The sequence below is a fragment of the Xiphophorus couchianus genome, chromosome 12, assembly GCF_001444195.1.
Source record: "Xiphophorus couchianus chromosome 12, X_couchianus-1.0, whole genome shotgun sequence".
Taxonomy (NCBI): Eukaryota; Metazoa; Chordata; class Actinopteri; order Cyprinodontiformes; family Poeciliidae; genus Xiphophorus; species Xiphophorus couchianus.
This window is the reverse complement of record NC_040239.1, coordinates 22,987,270-23,005,817: the sequence shown is the minus strand read 5'-3', so window position 1 is coordinate 23,005,817 and position 18,548 is coordinate 22,987,270. Positions and strand designations below refer to the sequence as shown.

Below are 18,548 nucleotides of genomic sequence, written 5' to 3'. Positions count from 1 at the left end.
TATTACCTTTCCTCTCACCTCCAGTTTTGAACAAAGCTCATAAGAAAAAAAAACAACTAAACTTATTTGATGGTATTTGGATGGTATCTAGAGTGGCTGGAGTTAGGCCATTTGGACATATACCTATTCAGGCTAGAGATAGTCCAACTGGCCTGAAGCCCGTTGGAGTGAAGCCCTTTTGTTCAGTAAATAGGGCCATTACCTAGGCCAAGTACCCTGGTAATGGCCTCAACGCATCTCACAGTTGCACAATTGTTCCTTAGACTTCGACTTCGACTTAGACTGACTTTGTTGTCATTTTCAATGCACAGGGTGTATACAGAACGAAATTTCGTTGCATACAGCTCAGGATAATGTTTGAGGTTCCAATGTTGTGAGTAAAATAAAGTACAGTATAAAATATGAATATAAATCTAAATATAAAATATAAAGTGCAGGACTGACAGTAAAATAGAAGTTATTTAGCTCTGTACATGTGCAAGGTATAAAGTGGAGACCAGTTTTTGAGTGCAGTCCAGTTAAGAGCTCAGCAGTCTGATGGCAAGTGGGAAAAAGCTGTTTCGGAACCAGGTGGACCTGCACCGGATGCTGCAGAACCTCTTTCCAGAGGGCAGCAGGGAGAACAGTCCATGGTGGGGGTGTGAGGGGTCACTGATGATGTTTCGGCCTCAGGACACGCATCCTGCATCGATGGTTGACCTGACACTTCGCCCTTTTGCCTGAGCTGGGTGTGGAAGGTTGTTGCCGAAGCAGTTTCTCCTTGTGTGCCTTCTTCTCACTCACATGAGAGTTACCGAACTCTTTTGCAAGCTCAACCAGGAAGTCCACCCGTCTCTCCTGCACCCCAATGCATGCCTGATAAAGCACATGTGCATTCAGTGCTGCCATGTCAATCATGTTTGCCAGGTTTGCTGACCAGCTGTCACATAGTGATGGAACCTTGGTCACCCCCCGCAAGATTATGACTGAAATAAATGCCATTAGTTCTTGTGAACTAAATAGGTGAAGCAGTCACCTATTTATCCTCCACAGCACAAAAGGCTGCATGCAAATTTGCATGTGCTAAGTCTCCCAGATTTCTTTTGCTTACACTTTTTGCATGATTTTTTTGAGGTGGATCAACACAATTAATACCCTCTTAGCTTTATTTCAAAGAGAAACATTACTCATTTCTTTTAGAAAAATCTTTGCATATTTTTTGAAACAGATTGTATGTTTTGCAAACTCTATGTACATTTGGCAAAATGACCTGGATAATGCAGCACAACATCATGGATCAGCTGCAAAAGGTCACATCTCTCCAAAAACACTTCATGTATGCTTCAAAACTAAACTGAAGAGCACTACCTACAGGAGATCTGATCTCCTGCAGGTATCATAGATACCCACCCCCAACATGGACTATTCACATTCCTACATTCTGGCCTGACGGTCAACGGCCACATTTACAATTGAAGAAGAATGCTAATTTGAGCCATCAGAGTCGTCAGGGTGGACTCAGGGCCTTTTGGCCCTGTTCAGCCATTCTAGGGAGAAATCGAAAACCCAGCCATTCGTTTCCAATTTATAGCAGAATGATAGACGCAGGATCTGCAGCCAGATTTTTCTCCTGAGCATCCTAAATGGAAGAAAATGTATCTCCTTGTGGACTTGTTTGTGGAGTCATATTTTTCATATAAAATTTAGAAAAATATTACTGTTAAACAAGTTTATTTTTTTTCCAGGGCATGTCTGGTGATGGCACAGCTCTTGGAGGATAGCTCTTTCTGTGAGGAGTTCATTCAGCAGTGTCCAGCTGCTGTGGAGGTTTTAAACCTGGTTGCCCAGGAGTGCAGCCCTGGTGAGCATATGAGGAGCATGTTAAAGAACGCTTCTCAGCACTGCTCTGTATTTGTCTGACCTCAGGCCTCTTTTCATCTCGTGCAGGAGAGCGTCTTGGTATGGTTGAGGCTCAGTGTGAGAGAGTAAGAATGCTGTACCGGGACTGTGCTCGGCCACCACCTCCACCACTGCAGACAGACAGACGGCAGGTAGGTGGCTGTAACTTCCTACTTCACCTTTTTTTTCACAAGTAAGAGCACACATAAAAGATGTCACCTCTCACGTAACATGTCTCTGTTGTTATTTTTGGATAATTGACCATATATATGACTGCAGGAGGAAAAATCTTGTATTATTGTCAAAGAAAGTTTTATTACAACTTTAATTCATTTTATGTTTTCTTTTTTGTTGAGAAAAAAAGGAACACAGTGAATGATGTACCGCTGTTCTTGTATTACGTATGTTTGGATTATATTTGTGATTTAGTAGCTCTGTTTTTGTCTGCCTAAAAGATTTTGCTCCTTTCTTCCTTATTCTGCTTGTTATGCTAGCCCAAGGAGATCACTTGGTGTCCATCCAGAGTGTTTCCTCCGGTCCGTGCATGCTTGTTCTCCTCCCGGCTAACCTCCGTCACCTTCCTGGCTGATCCAAGCGCCGGAGGTGGTCTGCCCCGAGGAACTTTCATCTATGCCACCTCTCCTGTACCGGTTCAGGTACGAATGTTTTAGTAAAGTCAGATTGTCTTGCAATTATTTTTGCCATTACAGAAGTACTGATAAAATTACTTATTACAATTCAAGTTAAGAATGTCAACAATATTGTTTTTTTTCCTCTTTCTGTTGCTTTAGGCACCATCCTTTTACTGGGAGATAGAAGTTGTCTCCTATGGAGACTCTGAGGAGGACAGTGGGCCAATAGTGTCCTTTGGTTTTGCCACAGAGGCAGAGAAGAGAGACGGAGCATGGACCAACCCTGTTGGCACATGTCTGTTTCACAAGTAAGTGCAGCTTTATATTAAATTTTTCTTATCACATGGTGTTCTGTAGGACTTGATTGCTGACTAACGTTTTTGTCTACGTGTGTTTGTCTCCTGTCTGTGTGCGATGCATCAGTAATGGTAGGGCGGTGCATTACAATGGCTCCAGTCTGCTACAGTGGAAAAGTGTCAGACTTGATGTGGTCCTACTTCCTGGTAAGATAGGAGAATAAGTATGTTTCCCATAATGTTTGAATTAAAGTCTCTGTTTAGTTGACATAAAGTTGCAAACAATACTTTTCGAAAAGTATTTTTTTCACAAGCAAAATGTTAAAACATTCCCAATGTGTGGTTTTGACTTGGCTGTAATGTAGATGATAATCGTTAATTTGGGTAAATACAGGCGATGTGGCAGGAATTGGCTGGGAGCGCTCTGAGGGCACACCGCCCCCTCCTGGCCAGGCCCCTAAAGGAAGAGTCTACTTTACTTACTGTGGTCAGCGGCTAAATCCTAGTCTTGAAGATGTAGCAGGTGGAATGTGGCCTCTGGTCCACATTCAGAAGAAGGTAAATCTATGCTAAGATTAAATTAAAAGCTGCTTCTCTAGTTTGATCATATGCAGTATACATTTTTGTTTCTCTCCATTTTTTGCAGAATGCAAAGATCCGTGCCAACTTTGGAAGCCGGCCTTTTGCATACGCAGAAGGCCAAGCACACCGGAATGCAGCTGACTTATGTGTAGACCTAGCAGAGGAAATAAGTGCAAATTTTGAAGCACTTCCCTTTGCCATGGCCTCAGACAGTGATAATGATGCAGGAGCAAGTGTCACTTCCGACTCTGGCTCCCATGGTCCCCCTTGTCGGATTGCAGCTGTTGCAGTTCCTCAGCAGCGTATGTCTCTTGCGATCATTTCAGTTTTTTTTTTTTTATCTAAAACGCACAGACTTCCGTTTTTGTTTACATGTTGCTTCAGCTAATAATCAAGTTTTCTCTTTTGACCTTTTCTATTTCTACAGAGTACAACAGTGATCTGTCGTGCCATTACAAGGTGGAGCTGAGCTATGAAAACCTGTTCACCTCTGGGCCTGACTCACACCCCCCACCTATTGCTGATGATGAGAGTGATGATGAGGATGATGATGATGTTCCCAGAGTGAGATTAGTCCTCAGTACCTTTATACTGTGTTTTTCTCCTTTATTGTTTCTTCTTTATGTATTAAATTTGATTTGGGTTTGACTTTAGGAGGATCACTATGCTCTTCTGGTGAAGGCTTGGGAGACGAAAGTATTCCCTACTATTCGTAGGAGGTTCCGTAACGAGGCTGAGAGGAAATCGGGCTTGGATCAAATCAAGGGAGCCCTTCAGCTGGGTAAAGATCAAAAGGATTTTTACTACAAAATGTAACATCTTGTATATGAGTAAAAGTCCAATGACAACACTATTGAATGTATATTTGCCACGATTATAAAGAGGTTTAACTTAATTGGCACTTATGACTTAAATCGTGACCACTGAATGCAGCATTTTAAATATACATGTATATTTACTGAACAGAAATGAAGAAATTGAGAATTTGAAGGTAAATCACCGTCTTTAATCCCATAAGGTTATTAGTTTTAGGTACATTAAACGGAGCAGATTCTTTCAAGTCAAACTAAAATGCAAACAATATTGTGTTTAACTAATTTTACGTGTATGAATACAAAATGTTTAATGAAAGTATGATTTTGTGTTTCAATAACATAAATACACAAAAACACAACACCATTCTTTCCACCTGAGAAAAGGAGGGCAGACAGGAAGTACACACAAAATGAGAACAATTCTTAGCTGTTCTTGTTAAATATCTACTCTCTCCTACCTTAGACATTGTTTGTGTAATTGACAATATTTTTGTGCGTTTCTCTGGAAACAGGCATGGTTGACATCGCAAGACAGACAGTGGAGTTCCTGTATGAGGAGAATGGTGGTATTCCTCGTGACCTCTACCTTCCTACTATTGAGGATATCAAAGACGAGGCCAACAAGTTCACTATTGACAAAGTCCGAAAAGGTACCACATTACATATTTTTAAATTTTTTATTTTTTTACCCCTCCAGGGGGTCTTTTGTGGGCTCTAGTGTCCCTTATATGAAAGTAGTCTGACAGGAAAGGGGGGAAGACATGCGGCACGTCGAGGACTCAAGGGTCGCGCTATCCCCTACACCACCACGGCACGCCCCCCACATTGCATATTTAAAGATTTTGAGCATTGCACAGTTGGACTAAACATCCTCGTAGTATTTCATCGCTTGTTTTGAGATGTATTGAAGAACTTACTGTCACTCACATTTGGTAAATGATTGTAATGTTATGTAACTAACATGGATCACAACATACTTTATCCACAAAGGGTTGACTGTGGTCATCCGCTGTCCTGACAGCAATAACACCAACAGCACAACTGGAGGAACAGCGCTGCCCAAGTTTGCTATCCGTGGAATGTTGAAGACGTTTGGTTTGCACGGGGTTGTGCTGGATGTGGACTCTGTAAGTCTAATCATTTGTGGTGGGTTTTTTGTTTTAGCCTCACAACATATTTATTTGTAAACTAAAGTGTTTCATGCGTTTGTTCAGGTGAATGAACTGGTACAGGTGGAGACGTACCTCCGCAGTGAAGGTGTGCTCGTCAGATACTGGTACCCCATTGAGATGCTCGAGCGTCCGCCAGCAGGTTCTCGACGCACTGCGGCTAACGGCCTGGTGTCTTGGGACAGCAGTAACATTCAGATTCATAGGTAATATAAATGCAAAGGGAATGAGTGTGATGCATCTGAATCAAAGATCTGACTTTAATATCAGTGTTGGCGCTTTTCTTTAGGGAACTCCTTCGATGTGAAAGCGCGCTTGCTCGGTTATACTGTCGTATGGCTCTGCTCAACATCTTTGCCCCCAAGAATCCCCACACTTTCACTCGTCTCTTCCACATCCCTGCGATTCGTGACATAACTCTGGAACACTTGCAGCTTCTGTCTAATCAACTGCTGGCTCCACCTCTCCCTGGTGAGTGGAAGAATACATTTTAAAGAATTGCATTTCTTTTTTGTCATGGGAATTTTCTAAGCTATTCTCTCTTCCTGCAGATGGCACCATCAGCTCTAGCTCCATTCTCTTGGCTCAGTCAGTGCTTCACAACCTCGAAGGTCAAAGTTGCTCTCCCACAGACCTGTTTTATCAGGGCAATGCTCAGCCCATCCGGGAGTGGTTGACCGTGGCCATCACTCGTGCCTTGCATCAAGGAGAAGAAAGTTTACTGGAACTCACAAAACAGATTTGCTGTTTCCTACAGGTTAGCTCTACAGCCGGTGAATACAGTGCCTTGCAAAATTATTCATTCATCTTCAATTTTCCATGTTTTCTCACATTATAACCACAAACCTAAGTGTATTTGGGGGTAATTTTATGCAGTAGACCAACACCACATAGTGTGTAATTATGAAAAGAAAAGGAACAAGGTTTACATTTTTTTTACAAATCAAAATCAGAAATTGTGTGTATGTTTTTTTGCCATTCTCTTCAGTACTTTGACTATTTTACGCCTGCAAGTCTTTGAGGTACTCTTACTGTAGCAGGATTGGACATTAAAAGTATCTTTAAAGCATTTCTACAACATGATGCTAACAACACAAAACTTTACAGTAAAGGTTTGGCGCGTTAGGGATAATGTACGTTTAGCTTGAAGAATAATAGTCCAGTTTAATCTTTTTGATCCACATGCTTCTGTTCCCTAAAGGCTTGTGGCAAATTAGTGGCTATAAAGCGAAGAAATGTGAAAAAGACCAAGGAGTATGAATGTTTTTATAGTGAACTATATGCTTCTGGTTATCTACTCATTACTGAAAACAAACTATCTCGTTGTATATTTTTCAGAATGCACCTGAGCAGTTTACATCTGAGGAGTTTCCTGTCCTGGAGTCAAAAGTTAGTATGGATGTTAGTTTTCCCGGAGCGGCATTTGTGATCGTCTCCTGCAAAGAAAGTCAACTGGGCTGCCGCAAAGAGTGAGCTACATCAAATACACAACAGCAGACACTTAAAATTGAACTTCCTTTGCTTCACTTTTTATGTTTTTGAACTTCTTTCTCATCTTGTCAAAACCTTTTAGCTCAAGCTTGTACAACGCTCCCTGGGCTCGAGTCATGGTTTATGGCCTGGGTCACAAAGTGCGAAGAAATGGTCAGCTGAATCTGATGGAGGCAGTGTGTTATCCTCTAGATGCCTCTCCTACCAACACAGGCCTTACGCCCCCTCCCACCACAAACCAGTACCCCTCTGTTATCATTCCCACTGATAAAGTGCACATCAAGCTGGGTGAGTGTTTTCATTATGAGTAAGAAATTCTTAAAGAATGAAAAGAAGCACTTCTAAGCGAGTTCACTCTTGTTTTGGTTGTAGGAGTGTCGCCCCCTCCTGGTGCTGTGTTGGTACTCCACTCCTTACCGCTAGAGTTTCCTCTGGCGATGGCGTTTGCAGAGCAGCTGTTGACGTGGAAGCTGGGGGAGAGCAGCGAGCGATCAGAGGATGAGTTGGACACTGTGCCCTCATCGGTGCTGCTGCAGGTGGTAGAACTGCTCGGTAGGTTTTCCTTTAGTTCACCAAAATAAAAGCTACACATTGACCAAGGTAGTACATGCTTTCTACTGTCAATGGTGACCTTATATGCTTTATATATTGAAAGTATTATTTTGGTAAATAGCTTTTTTTCTTTCTTGTTAAAGGGGCAGTATTATGTAAAATCAGCTTTTTTGAGATTTACATCATGTTCTAATGTTATTCTCTTATCTAAAACATACCTGGAGTGTTGTTTTGATTCTTTTATGTATGTTTGAGAAATCCTTTAGTCTTCCGTGGCAACTATTCGCGTACCTAAAAGCTTGCTTTTAGGTACAGTAAGAGTACCTCAAAGACTTGCAGGCGTAAAATAGTCAAAGTACTGAAGAGAATGGCAAAAAAACATACACACAATTTCTGATTTTGATTTGTAAAAAAAATGTAAACCTTGTTCCTTTTCTTTTCATAATTACACACTATGTGGTGTTGGTCTACTGCAAGTATTGGACCTGCAGTCTCTAAGCCAAGCTTCTGCCTCATGGAGTAGCCCTCTCCTGCGCCTACCCCACTTAGCTCCTTCAGACTAGCCAGCAGCAATCAGCAACCATCTGGTAGAACGGCACATCTGCTAAGCTAATCATGCAAGCTACTTCTTAGTAGCAATGTCAAAGTTTAATGGAGAAATGTTGTCGTGATGACTTCCTGAAGGTGGAGTGTTGGTAAGAGCAGGAGCATCTTAAAGAGACAGAGGCCCAATTTCAAGGCATTAATTGCCAAGTTAAATTTCATTCACGTCATGTTTGATATATACAACATTTATATAACTACTGAGGGTAACATAGTTACATGATTGTGATGTTAAATATCACTATGTGCCTGGAAATGCATAATACTTCCCCTTTAAACATATGCATTAAAATTTTCCAGATCAAATATTAATTCAAAGCTGCTTGACTTTATAAACTCCACAAATACAAATGTCCTAAGATTGCAGTTTCTAACATTTCTGTGTTGTTTATAGGTGGATTGCTTTGGACTACTGATCTGGCTCCCTCCATCAAGGAGCTCATCTTTCACCTGTTGGCTGAACTTTTGCGGAAGATCCACCACTTGGAGCAGCGCAAGAGCCCCGCTGGCCTTTCCAGCTCTATTGCTCTGCTGCTGAACCCCTGTTTGGCAGTCCTAATGGCCCTGCAGACAGAGCTCCGAAAACTTTACGATAGGGAAACTCAGGGATGGGCTGCTGGATGCGCCGGAGGTGGATCGTCGTCTGGGGGCATAGCGTTGGCGCTGGGGGCGGAGCAGAGCCGGTTCTCTACCTACTTCCATGCCCTAATGGAGGTGTGTTTGGCTGTGGCGGAGGTGACGCTTCCTCTCAATGTTGGCAGCTCTTCGGTGGGACCCCTCTCCTCTACCAGTGCACCGAACCTCAGTGACTCCTCCTCGTCGTCTTCGTCGTCCCCGGGCCAGACGCCACAAAGCCCCAGTTTGCTTTCAAAGCGTAAGAAGGTGAAGATGAAGCGTGAGAGGGCAGCAGCTGCTGTGGCAGCAGCCGCCTCTGGAAAGAGAACAAGCGGAGGCACGAGGCTGTCAGAAAGTGACAGCGCCCTTCTGAACATGGCGGGCAGCAAACCCGAGGACATGCTGTGGTTCCACCGCTGCCTCACCCTCCTGATGATTCTGAGACATCTCACCAATAAGGACCCGCAGGGCTTAAGCGTAACCAGCGATGCTGTGACGGATGCCTGCCAAGCTCTAGTGGGTCCCACGTCTCATAGCCGCCTGCTGGTACTCTCAGGTATCCCCACACACCTCGAGGAGGCAGTTGTTCGAAACGCCATCCGCAGGGCGTGCAACGCACACGGAGGTCTGTTCAAAGATCAGGTTTTCATTCCCGTGCAGGAAGAGGATCCCAAGAAGAAATCAGGAGCCGGGGTTTCAAGCCCACACGACAGCAAGGCTGCTCCAGAACCTGACCAACCTTTCTCCACCAATGGAGGTCCTGAGAGTCCTGACAGCTCCAGCAGTGTCACTCCAGCTTTAAGTGTGAGCGCTTCGGCTTCTACCAGCCAGACCTCCATTTGCAGCTCCTCTCAGGGGGTCTCTCGCACAGTCAGCGAACTTTCTGTCGATCAAGAGCTTTTAGCTGTCCCCCCACTCACGCCCGCAGCCGCTGCTTCGGCAGTAACGTACCCCCAACAGGCTCCTCAGGACTCTCAGACTGTCTCCAGTCAGGAAAGTCTAGACACGTCGCTGTGCAGCACGGGAAGCCTGGGGAGTCTCGGCAGCTTGGGGGAGCCTCTGGACAACACAGAAACACCATCTGCCTCGGATGGAGCCTCTATGCAGACAGTCACTTCCTTTGAGAGCACAACAACTACAGCCAGACCTATCAAGGGCTATGCTGTCATTGAGGTGAGGTGGTTCTGTTGCAAAAGCATTCAGACCATTTGAACCAGTGATCTACCAGCCCTCCTTGAGGGCCAGAGTCCTGCAACTTTTAGATGTGTTCTTTGTCCTACACACTTGGGTTAAATGGTGAAACTGCCTCTGTAGCAGGTATATTGCTACAGAGACAATATTATACTGTAATATTGGAGCAGGGTGTGCTGAGGTAGAGACATCTACAAGTTGGAGTGCACCGGCCCTTTAGGATTGGAGTTTTAGCGTGCTGCCTTAAACGTTTTAAAATTTTGTTTCTGAAATGAAATAAAATGAAATTTTTGTTCGGTTAAATGTAGGTCCGCTCTCGAGCAAAGGTGGAAAAGATTCGTGCCAGTCTGTTCAACAGCGGTGACCTGATTGGTTTATCCAGCCTGGAAGGTGAAGAGGAGCTGATGGAGTTAACCAACGAGGAGATCCTGACTGTTTCCAGTGTTAACCAAAGCCTGTTTGACACACAAGGAAGCTCTGCTCTAGAAGACTACTTTCTGGATAAGTCGATCAAAGGTTAGTGTTAAACATTAAAGTTTTACCTCTTTTATAGATCAACATTGTTTCTGTCAAATCTAATCTACCTCCCTATTTCCAGGTGAAAAACTTGTACCTGGAGCGAGAGACGTCCTGACTGATATTTTTAAAAGCTGCGTGCACTCCGAGCAAATGTTGAGCCTCACACCGGCCAAGCCCGTTAAGGTGTCCGATATTTTCCTCAGCAAAGAGCAGATTAACTCTCAAACTCCAGGGAACCTGCTGCACACTTTCTTTACCAATGTTCGACCTCCTAAGAAAGTGCTTGAAGACCAACTCACTCAGGTACTCAAGGAGAAACATTATGGTTCTCTGTCATACCTCCAACCATCCAGCTTTATATTTGATTGTGATAATACTTCAAATCTTAAAATTTGTACTTTTTTATTCATTCAGATTTTACGAAAGTATGGAACCCCCAAGCCAAATAAGAACAAGTACAACAAAGCAGGAAAAGAACAACATCAGGGTAAGGTTGTGAGCACCAAGAGACCCATCACAAAGCCTCTCACTAAGGAAAAATCAGTCCTCAACAGTGTTAGGTGAGTTGTTTTCTTGCAAAACCTCATATGACACACGTGTAAAAAAAAAAAAAAAAATTATTGACATCAGAACTAAATATTTTTTACTTATTTCCAGAACTGCGCTGAGTGAGAAGAAAACTGTCCTAAAGCCAAAATCTCCGGAGAAATCGAGGCCAGATGAGAAAGACGTAGAAAAATCCCCCTCTAAAAAAACTGAAGGTTGGCAAAAATCACATCTGTTGTGACTACACAGAATACATTCAAAACATTAGAAAAATGACTCTTATTTCCATATATTTCCATATATTGAGATTATTTTTTTATCTGAATGATGTAATTCAAATGGTCTAAAAAGCTTTTCAGTAGAAGGAGTAGATTTTAATCTAAATCAATTCTGTCTTCCAAACATTATTTACAACTTCCAGAACCATTATATCTGACATAGCTGAATATTTTTTCAGTTTTAATTATTTTGTAAAAATGTGGGACAGGGTTAAATTATTTTAAAGTAAAAGTAAGTCTGGTTTGACACAACAGATTATGAGCTCTTCTTTTGTTTTGTTTAGTGCCAGAGGAAAAGTACCTGACACTGGAAGGCTTTCATAAATTTACAGTCGATCGGGCAAAGCAAGACATCCGCAGTGTCTGGAGAGCCATTTTGGCTTGTGGTTACGACCTTCATTTTGAAAGGTGAGACTTAAAGAATCATATTGTCCACTCGAATGCTGTAATTACTATCACAGAAGGAAAGATGTTCTTCAAAAAGTAGCTTCAGTTTTATCATTTGGTCTTCAACATTTTATCTATGCAAACTAACTTTCCATGGGTTAAAAAGCATCTTGAATTATCAGAATCTTAAAAAAAAAAGTAACACAGCTGTTGCTTGTTTTCAGCAGGCTTCTTGAGCTCCACATTTCATCAGATTTCATTATAGCAGTACATCTCTCCCAGTTAGAGATGCACTGACCAGAATAAGAATTAGGAGATTCACATACTGCTAATGTTTGTATAATTGTCTTAAAGTCTCCTATTGTAAAAACATGTGTGTCTGTTTTTTATGTAATACTAAACCTGTCTTTATATTGAAGGTGCACGTGTATAGACACTCGCCACGCCCAGAAGGCCTGTAGAAAGTGGAGCTTGGAAATGGATGTGGCGTTGGTGCAATATATCAACCGGTTGTGTCGTCACCTGGCTATCACTCCAGCCAGACTGCACCCCCATGAGGTCTACCTAGATCCCAGTGATGCTGCAGATCCCCGTGTGGCCTGTCTGCTCAGTAAGTCGTTTGCTTGCCTTTTTTTTTAGTCTGAGCTTCTGCAGATGCTGCGGGTTCTTTGATAGAGATAGCAGTTTTGAATCCCACGGAAAATTGAGATTACCAGATTGACCTTCATGTTTTAAATATCTGTCTCCATCCTTTTATTAACTTTTGTTACTTAAAAAGGCATGAAAGTTGATGTTTTTGTTAATGTACTGTTAGATTTTAAAAATCGTTGAAGTTCCTGGTTTTGAAGCACTTGATGCAAAATTTGCACCAATTTTCTCAGATTCTGACTTCTGATCGATTAACAAGTTCATCTCTAAGAATAATTTCTAAAACATTCCTATCTGCCTCACATTTGTGTTTTGTCACTCAGCTTTATCTTTGTGATTTGGTGTTTACAGATGTGCCTGTGGAGAGCTTGCGTCTGCGCTTTGCTTTGCTGCAGTCCCTCAACAACACCCTGGAGAGTTTCTTTCTGCCACTCGTGGAGCTGAGACAGACGCACACATATCAGAACAGCATTGCGGCACTGCTGTGTGAAGCAAAAGGTGAGCATCAACTCAGAAACAAATCTAGCAAGAATAAAAGCATTGGTACGAGATGCTGTGGTTTAATATTTGAAGCTTGCTGAGCAAATAATGATATACAGGCTCCATGCAAATAAACTGTTTCAAGTTGAGGCTGCCTGATGTTAGAAAGTATTGCAAGCTGAAACTTTAAATTTCTAGTTTTAGTGCTTGAAAAATGTAATCTTTGTACCTCTATCTGCTTCTGATAGGCCTAGTCTTCTACGACACCAAGGTCACCGTAATGAACCGAGTATTAAATGCTACAGTACAACGTACAGCTGACCATGCTGCTCCAGAGATTACACTGGACCCTCTAGAGATTGTTGGAGGTAGACTTTCCTCCCTCTTATTTTTCTTCACTTTTCGTCACAGGACATTGTGTTTAACTTTCTGGATATTGTAACACTTCTCTCCCTCGCCCCCTACAGGTGAAATTAGATCATCAGAAAACACCTACTTCTGCCAGGCAGCACGCCAGCTCTCCTGTGTGCCATCGTCTCAGCTCTGTGTGAAGCTGGCCAGCGGAGGAGATCCAACATACGCCTTCAACATCCGCTTCACTGGAGAGGAAGTTCATGGCACAAGTTAGTGCTTCCCTCATCACACCCTTTTTTTTTTCTTTCATGCCCCGCTTTGCTTTCATCTATTTTATTTATCGCTGTTATGTTTTTTAAAAATACCTAACTGCTATCATGATGACTGTGTCTATCCAGGCGGTTCCTTCAGGCATTTTCTGTGGCAGGTGTGTAAGGAGTTACAGAGCTCAGCACTTTCCCTGCTGCTTCCCTGTCCCAGTGCTGCAGCCAACCGGAACAAGGTATCATTTCATTCCACATTACATTCATCTTCCCATCAAGGCATACTGTAGCTCTATTCAGTCAGGATTTACAGTGCTTTGTGAATATTTTGATAACCGCTTTTGACCTGTTATAACCACAATTTGTGTTTTATTTAGATCTTGCACTATAGAGAAATGCAGCGTAGTGTGTAATTGGGAAGAGGAATCAAAATGGGTAAAAGTGTCTTTCTCCAGATGTGGAAAGATGGTAGAGGCAATTTAAAAGAAAGTGCTTTGGAAAGTGGTTCTGTTGACTCATGAGGTCGAGTCTTTTGAGGCCACTTTGTGTTAGTCGCATAAATTTCCAATAAAATGAACTGAAATTTGCAGCTGCAATGGGACAAAATCTGTGAAAATTAAAGGGCATGAATACAAGGCACCACATCTGTTGATCTAGTATCAACATTGTCTCAATTTTATGTAAAACTTATTGTAAAGAATTTCACAAGAAAGATCATGACATTGTGTAAATATTCCCAATCTTTCTTTGTATTGTTTTTATCTCAGGGGAAGTACATCCTGACTCCCTGCCCTATCAGCTATGCAGAAGAGCAGTTGTTGCACTTTTTTGGTCAGCTCCTCGGTATAGCCATCCGTGCAGACGTCCCCCTTCCTTTGGACCTGCTGGGATCGTTTTGGAAAGGCCTCGTTGGCGAGCCTCTCGATCCAGAGCAGGACTTGCAGGAAGCTGATGTGCTCACCTACAACTATGTCAAGAAATTTGCAAATGTGAGGAGTGCAGTAGGAGTGATTTCAATCACACCCAATTTGATATCCAGCTCATGCTTGCAGGGATTTTGATTGTCTTTTATTTTTCTTCCTCTCTTCAGGTGACTGATGAGAGCGAGCTGGAGACCCTGTGCGCTGAGATCTCCTCGCAGCACCACTCAGGAGAAAGCCCAGAGTCGCCCAGCCGGCCCTGCTGCACTTTTACTTACTTCACGATGACGGGTGAAGAGGTGGAGCTTTGTCAGGGAGGACGCAGCCTCACTGTCAGGTACAGAGCAGCTCCCGAAGGTTCTACCGTAGTTCAAAGCCACAGCCACAGCACATTTGAGTGAGTTTCTGTTCTGTTTGTCCCATTAAGCTGGGAGAACAAGGATGTGTATGCACGGGCAGTCAGGAGCCTCCGCCTGAGGGAGCTGGAGAATGTGGAGTGTATGACAGCAGTGAGGGCAGGACTGGGATCCATCATTCCTATGCAGCTGCTTACCATGCTCAGCCCTCTGGAGATTGAACTGCGCACATGTGGCTTGCCTTACATCAATCTGGAGTTCCTTAAGGTGGTGCATATATATATATATATCTATATACATATATATATGATAGAAAACACTGATATCTTTTCAACCACATTACAAAGTGTGTGTGAGCATTTTCCAGCTTTAAAGTCTATGAAAAGCGGTGGTTTAACGATTTCCTTCTATCGTTGCTGTATTGTGTTTCTCAACTTTTACCTTAGTAAATCATCCCATTCTTTTTTTGTTTAGGCTCACACCATGTACCAAGTCGGTCTGATGGAAACCGACCAGCACATCGAGTTCTTCTGGACCGCCCTGGAGATGTTCACTCAGGAAGAGCTCTGCAAGTTCATCAAGTTTGCCTGCAACCAGGAGCGCATCCCGTTTACTTGCCCCTGCAAAGACGGTGGACCCGACACAGCCCATGTTCCCCCGTACCCCATGAAAATCGCCCCTCCTGATGGAGCTGCAGGTAACGGCCGACATGCTCCCTTCAGGGCCCTGACTGGGCTCAGGCGCTCCTATCCCTGCAGCTATTGCACTGTATCAGTGCTGTTGCTGCAGACACTGCTGATAATGTTGAGAAAACTGTTCATCTTGTCACTTCAGATAAACTTTGAACAATATAACATTCATTATATGATTTATATAATGAAGGAACATTGAGCATCTTTTTTTCTCCTTGTTGTATTTCACTTAAAGGGATTCAGGTTCGAGTTTCTCAAATCATTTTTATGATTCCTGATGCATAAGATTGCTTCATCTTTTGAGCTTTCATCACTGTGACAGTTTGATTACGGTGCCCTGCAATAGCACTTATATTCCATGAACTTTTCCATGTTTCTTCACTTTACAACCTTAAACTTTTATGTATTTTATGTGATACACTCACCCATTTTGTCTTTTAAAATATTCTTTAAATGGACTTTGGGCTCTTTCAAAACATAAATATCCATTAACTCAGACAGGCTTCTCTATTCCAAGCATAGCGCTGCTACGTTCGTGTTTAGCCATGAGGCTTGTGTTCAGAATTCTCTAGTATTCATTTTCCACCATTTTCCATTTTCCAAAGTAAAATAAAATTTGGTCTTATCTGATCAGTGGACCTGTTACACATGTTGTGAAAGGAGGTCCACTCCTACATCTTTTCAAGATGTTCCACTTTGTGTGGGTAAATATATATATATATATATATATATATATATATATATATATATATATAAAATTGTTGTAGTTGAAAAGTGACAAAATCTTAAATGATTTCCTTGTTGTATTTCACTTAAATCCCATTAAGTGAAATACTTAAATCACTTAAAAAATCACTTAAAAAACAGATTTATAAATCTGTTAGAATACATCTGTTAAATTTATTCTAACAATCTGTTAGAATAAATCTAACAGAATCTAACAGATTTACGAAAAAGTTGTAAATCTAAGAGTTGAAAGCTTTACGAATAATTTTTCAAGGCGGTGTAAAGTAACTCCTGTTACACAAAAACTTCTACTTGCATCTTCACTATATATAAACAAAAACCCATATTTCTGTTTCCTCTCCAGGTCAGCCAGACTCGCGCTACATTCGAGTGGAAACATGCATGTTCATGGTGAAACTGCCACAGTACACTTCTTTGGATGTGATGCTGGAGAAGCTGCGCTACGCCATCCACTACCGCGAAGATCCTCTGAGTGGCTGAGGAGAGCTGAGAAGCCGACATTCCCGAGCAGTAGTACCTAACATCTCACCACCACCTTCTGCCCCTCCTGGATCTTCCTCTGAGACCGACCGCAGGCCGATATGCACTGCTTCACCAACGAGCAGCAAAGCTAAACCCTTTTATCTTGAAAGGAAACCGACATATTGTTTTCATCGCCATCTGCCTAAATTCTACGTTTTGTTTCATCCAGGGAGGATGATTTTAATCAGCAGTGATGGCTGCAAATAAGTCTGATTTATTTTTGTTGCACTGAGATTGGGGAGGGCATTGAAGTGAAACAGCTGTGAAAGAGTTTTGTTCTTTTTTCATTTCCCTTTTTTTCTTTTGAGCCAGCTATGTAACTTTAACAAAAATCTTTCAGCTACCTTCAGAACAGCACTTTACAGTTGCAAATCCTATAGCTGAGCGTTGAGAAAGTGGTTTCTATGGGAGCTGATAAAGCCCTAAAGGCTACAGTGAAAAGTCTCCAGTCACAGCTCAATGCTACCTCCCCTTTGTGGGGATGATGCTCTGACCCTCGCCTTTTGCTGTAGGAGCCTCTGTTGTGTGACGAGAACCAAAAGGGTTTTCAGTGATATGATTACTATCAATTGGAATCTGCTGAGTTTTCACTACGTCATCTACTGTAGGAGCAGGTGTGAACAAGTGCTGTGCAGGGCTTTACATAGTTTTACTGCCTCTTTTAACAATACGACCTGCTAATGGATAAACTCATTTATGCCTATGTAACGGAGAACCTTTGTTGAAGAGTCTGAAGAGAGAGGTTTTCAGTCATGTAAAAAGTCATGTTAATCTAGTAGTCATATCCAATCTACACACGTACACTGGAGGGGTTGGCAGTAAGTAATCTTCAGTTTTGCCCTTTATATATTTATTTTTCATGATTGGGGATGAGAGGTTTCTTTTTATTTCATCCATAACCACGTGTTTTGCTGTGTTTAATAAAAAAAAGAAAGAAAAATTTAATAATAATCTAGAAAAATGTAAATAGGACTGAGGTAATGTTTGCTGGCAGTTTTTACTCGCTTCTTCTCTTCACCTTCTGATTTCATTTTGAGTTTGCACTACTCTTCCGAGAAAAGAATCTGAAAAACGAGCAAACTAGACAACGTCTGTCTGGGTTTCCAGTTTGTTGTGTTGCTGCTTTCTATGAATTTTGGCAATACCAGTAATCTTTATCACCTTTGTCTTGTACTCGGATGGTTTGAATTTCTTCTACACATGGTGAAACACGTTCTCTTGTGTGAGTGAAATCGCCATTTTACGTGGAGAAGACCACAGGATTGACTGCTGGTGCAGTGAAACTGCTTTTTTATTTTAGTTTTTTTTTTTTTTGCAGGATTTTGGGTTTTGGTTGGGCTCTTTTAAAGGGTGACGTACCGCTGCTAACAGGGTTGCTCTCTCTCTCTTTCTCTCTGACTTCTCCTCCTCTGGAGGGGTAACAATAGGTTACAAAAAGGACATATCCGTACAAAGAATTGTTTCGATGAAATGTGTCCTGTACATTTACTTGATATTTATTACAATTATTTATGGTTGCATTAACTTTTACTGTCTTACCTCTGCACATGAGAAACGTAACATATCTAAAATGGATTATACAGATGTAAAGAATCAAATGGCATTTGAGATTTCTGTGTCATAATAAAGAAATGTCTTCATGTACAAACAATGTTACTAATGTTTTGTTTTTGTATATTTAATCCCAGACAGATACAGTTATTGTTAATCATAGGTGATCAGTATTGGGGATAATTTTATGTCTTTAACATATGACCCAATGACACACTGGTTGCATCACTGCACCACACACTTTTACAGAGCGGTGAGTGCAGGACCAGGCTGGATCCGACTGGATCCCCATGCGTGTCGCTTATGTCTTTATCAGCCCAATTGTCCTAGTTTCACCTTTTGTCACGTTACAACTGCAAAGGTCAGTGTATTTTATTGGGATTTCATCCAACAGGTCAGCACAAAGTAGAGCATAAATCTGAAGTGGAAGAAAGGCCAAATGTGAATTTTAAGTGTGTGTG

At 42.0% G+C, this 18,548-nt stretch overlaps 1 protein-coding gene across 2 annotated transcripts in view; it reads left to right on the top strand.

Moving 5' to 3' along the window:
- Positions 1–18,187, top strand: part of hectd4 (HECT domain E3 ubiquitin protein ligase 4) — a 40,709-nt gene extending 22,522 nt beyond the window's left edge. For both annotated transcript variants that reach the window (XM_028033027.1, XM_028033026.1), the window contains exons 44-76: positions 1,725–1,840; positions 1,927–2,030; positions 2,373–2,534; positions 2,670–2,818; positions 2,934–3,013; positions 3,201–3,364; positions 3,453–3,690; positions 3,816–3,952; positions 4,043–4,169; positions 4,716–4,853; positions 5,194–5,330; positions 5,418–5,578; positions 5,662–5,843; positions 5,924–6,129; positions 6,711–6,841; positions 6,946–7,151; positions 7,236–7,415; positions 8,413–9,806; positions 10,133–10,340; positions 10,423–10,646; positions 10,758–10,903; positions 11,001–11,104; positions 11,452–11,575; positions 11,974–12,164; positions 12,554–12,700; positions 12,931–13,050; positions 13,150–13,305; positions 13,435–13,538; positions 14,067–14,288; positions 14,390–14,556; positions 14,647–14,842; positions 15,050–15,272; positions 16,358–18,187. In XM_028033027.1, coding sequence (XP_027888828.1) covers positions 1,725–1,840; positions 1,927–2,030; positions 2,373–2,534; positions 2,670–2,818; positions 2,934–3,013; positions 3,201–3,364; positions 3,453–3,690; positions 3,816–3,952; positions 4,043–4,169; positions 4,716–4,853; positions 5,194–5,330; positions 5,418–5,578; positions 5,662–5,843; positions 5,924–6,129; positions 6,711–6,841; positions 6,946–7,151; positions 7,236–7,415; positions 8,413–9,806; positions 10,133–10,340; positions 10,423–10,646; positions 10,758–10,903; positions 11,001–11,104; positions 11,452–11,575; positions 11,974–12,164; positions 12,554–12,700; positions 12,931–13,050; positions 13,150–13,305; positions 13,435–13,538; positions 14,067–14,288; positions 14,390–14,556; positions 14,647–14,842; positions 15,050–15,272; positions 16,358–16,494 — 6,481 coding nt within the window. In that variant the 3' untranslated portion in view covers positions 16,495–18,187. The remainder of the gene's footprint in view (positions 1–1,724; positions 1,841–1,926; positions 2,031–2,372; positions 2,535–2,669; positions 2,819–2,933; positions 3,014–3,200; positions 3,365–3,452; positions 3,691–3,815; positions 3,953–4,042; positions 4,170–4,715; positions 4,854–5,193; positions 5,331–5,417; positions 5,579–5,661; positions 5,844–5,923; positions 6,130–6,710; positions 6,842–6,945; positions 7,152–7,235; positions 7,416–8,412; positions 9,807–10,132; positions 10,341–10,422; positions 10,647–10,757; positions 10,904–11,000; positions 11,105–11,451; positions 11,576–11,973; positions 12,165–12,553; positions 12,701–12,930; positions 13,051–13,149; positions 13,306–13,434; positions 13,539–14,066; positions 14,289–14,389; positions 14,557–14,646; positions 14,843–15,049; positions 15,273–16,357) is intronic.
- The last annotated feature ends 361 nt before the right edge of the window (positions 18,188–18,548 follow it).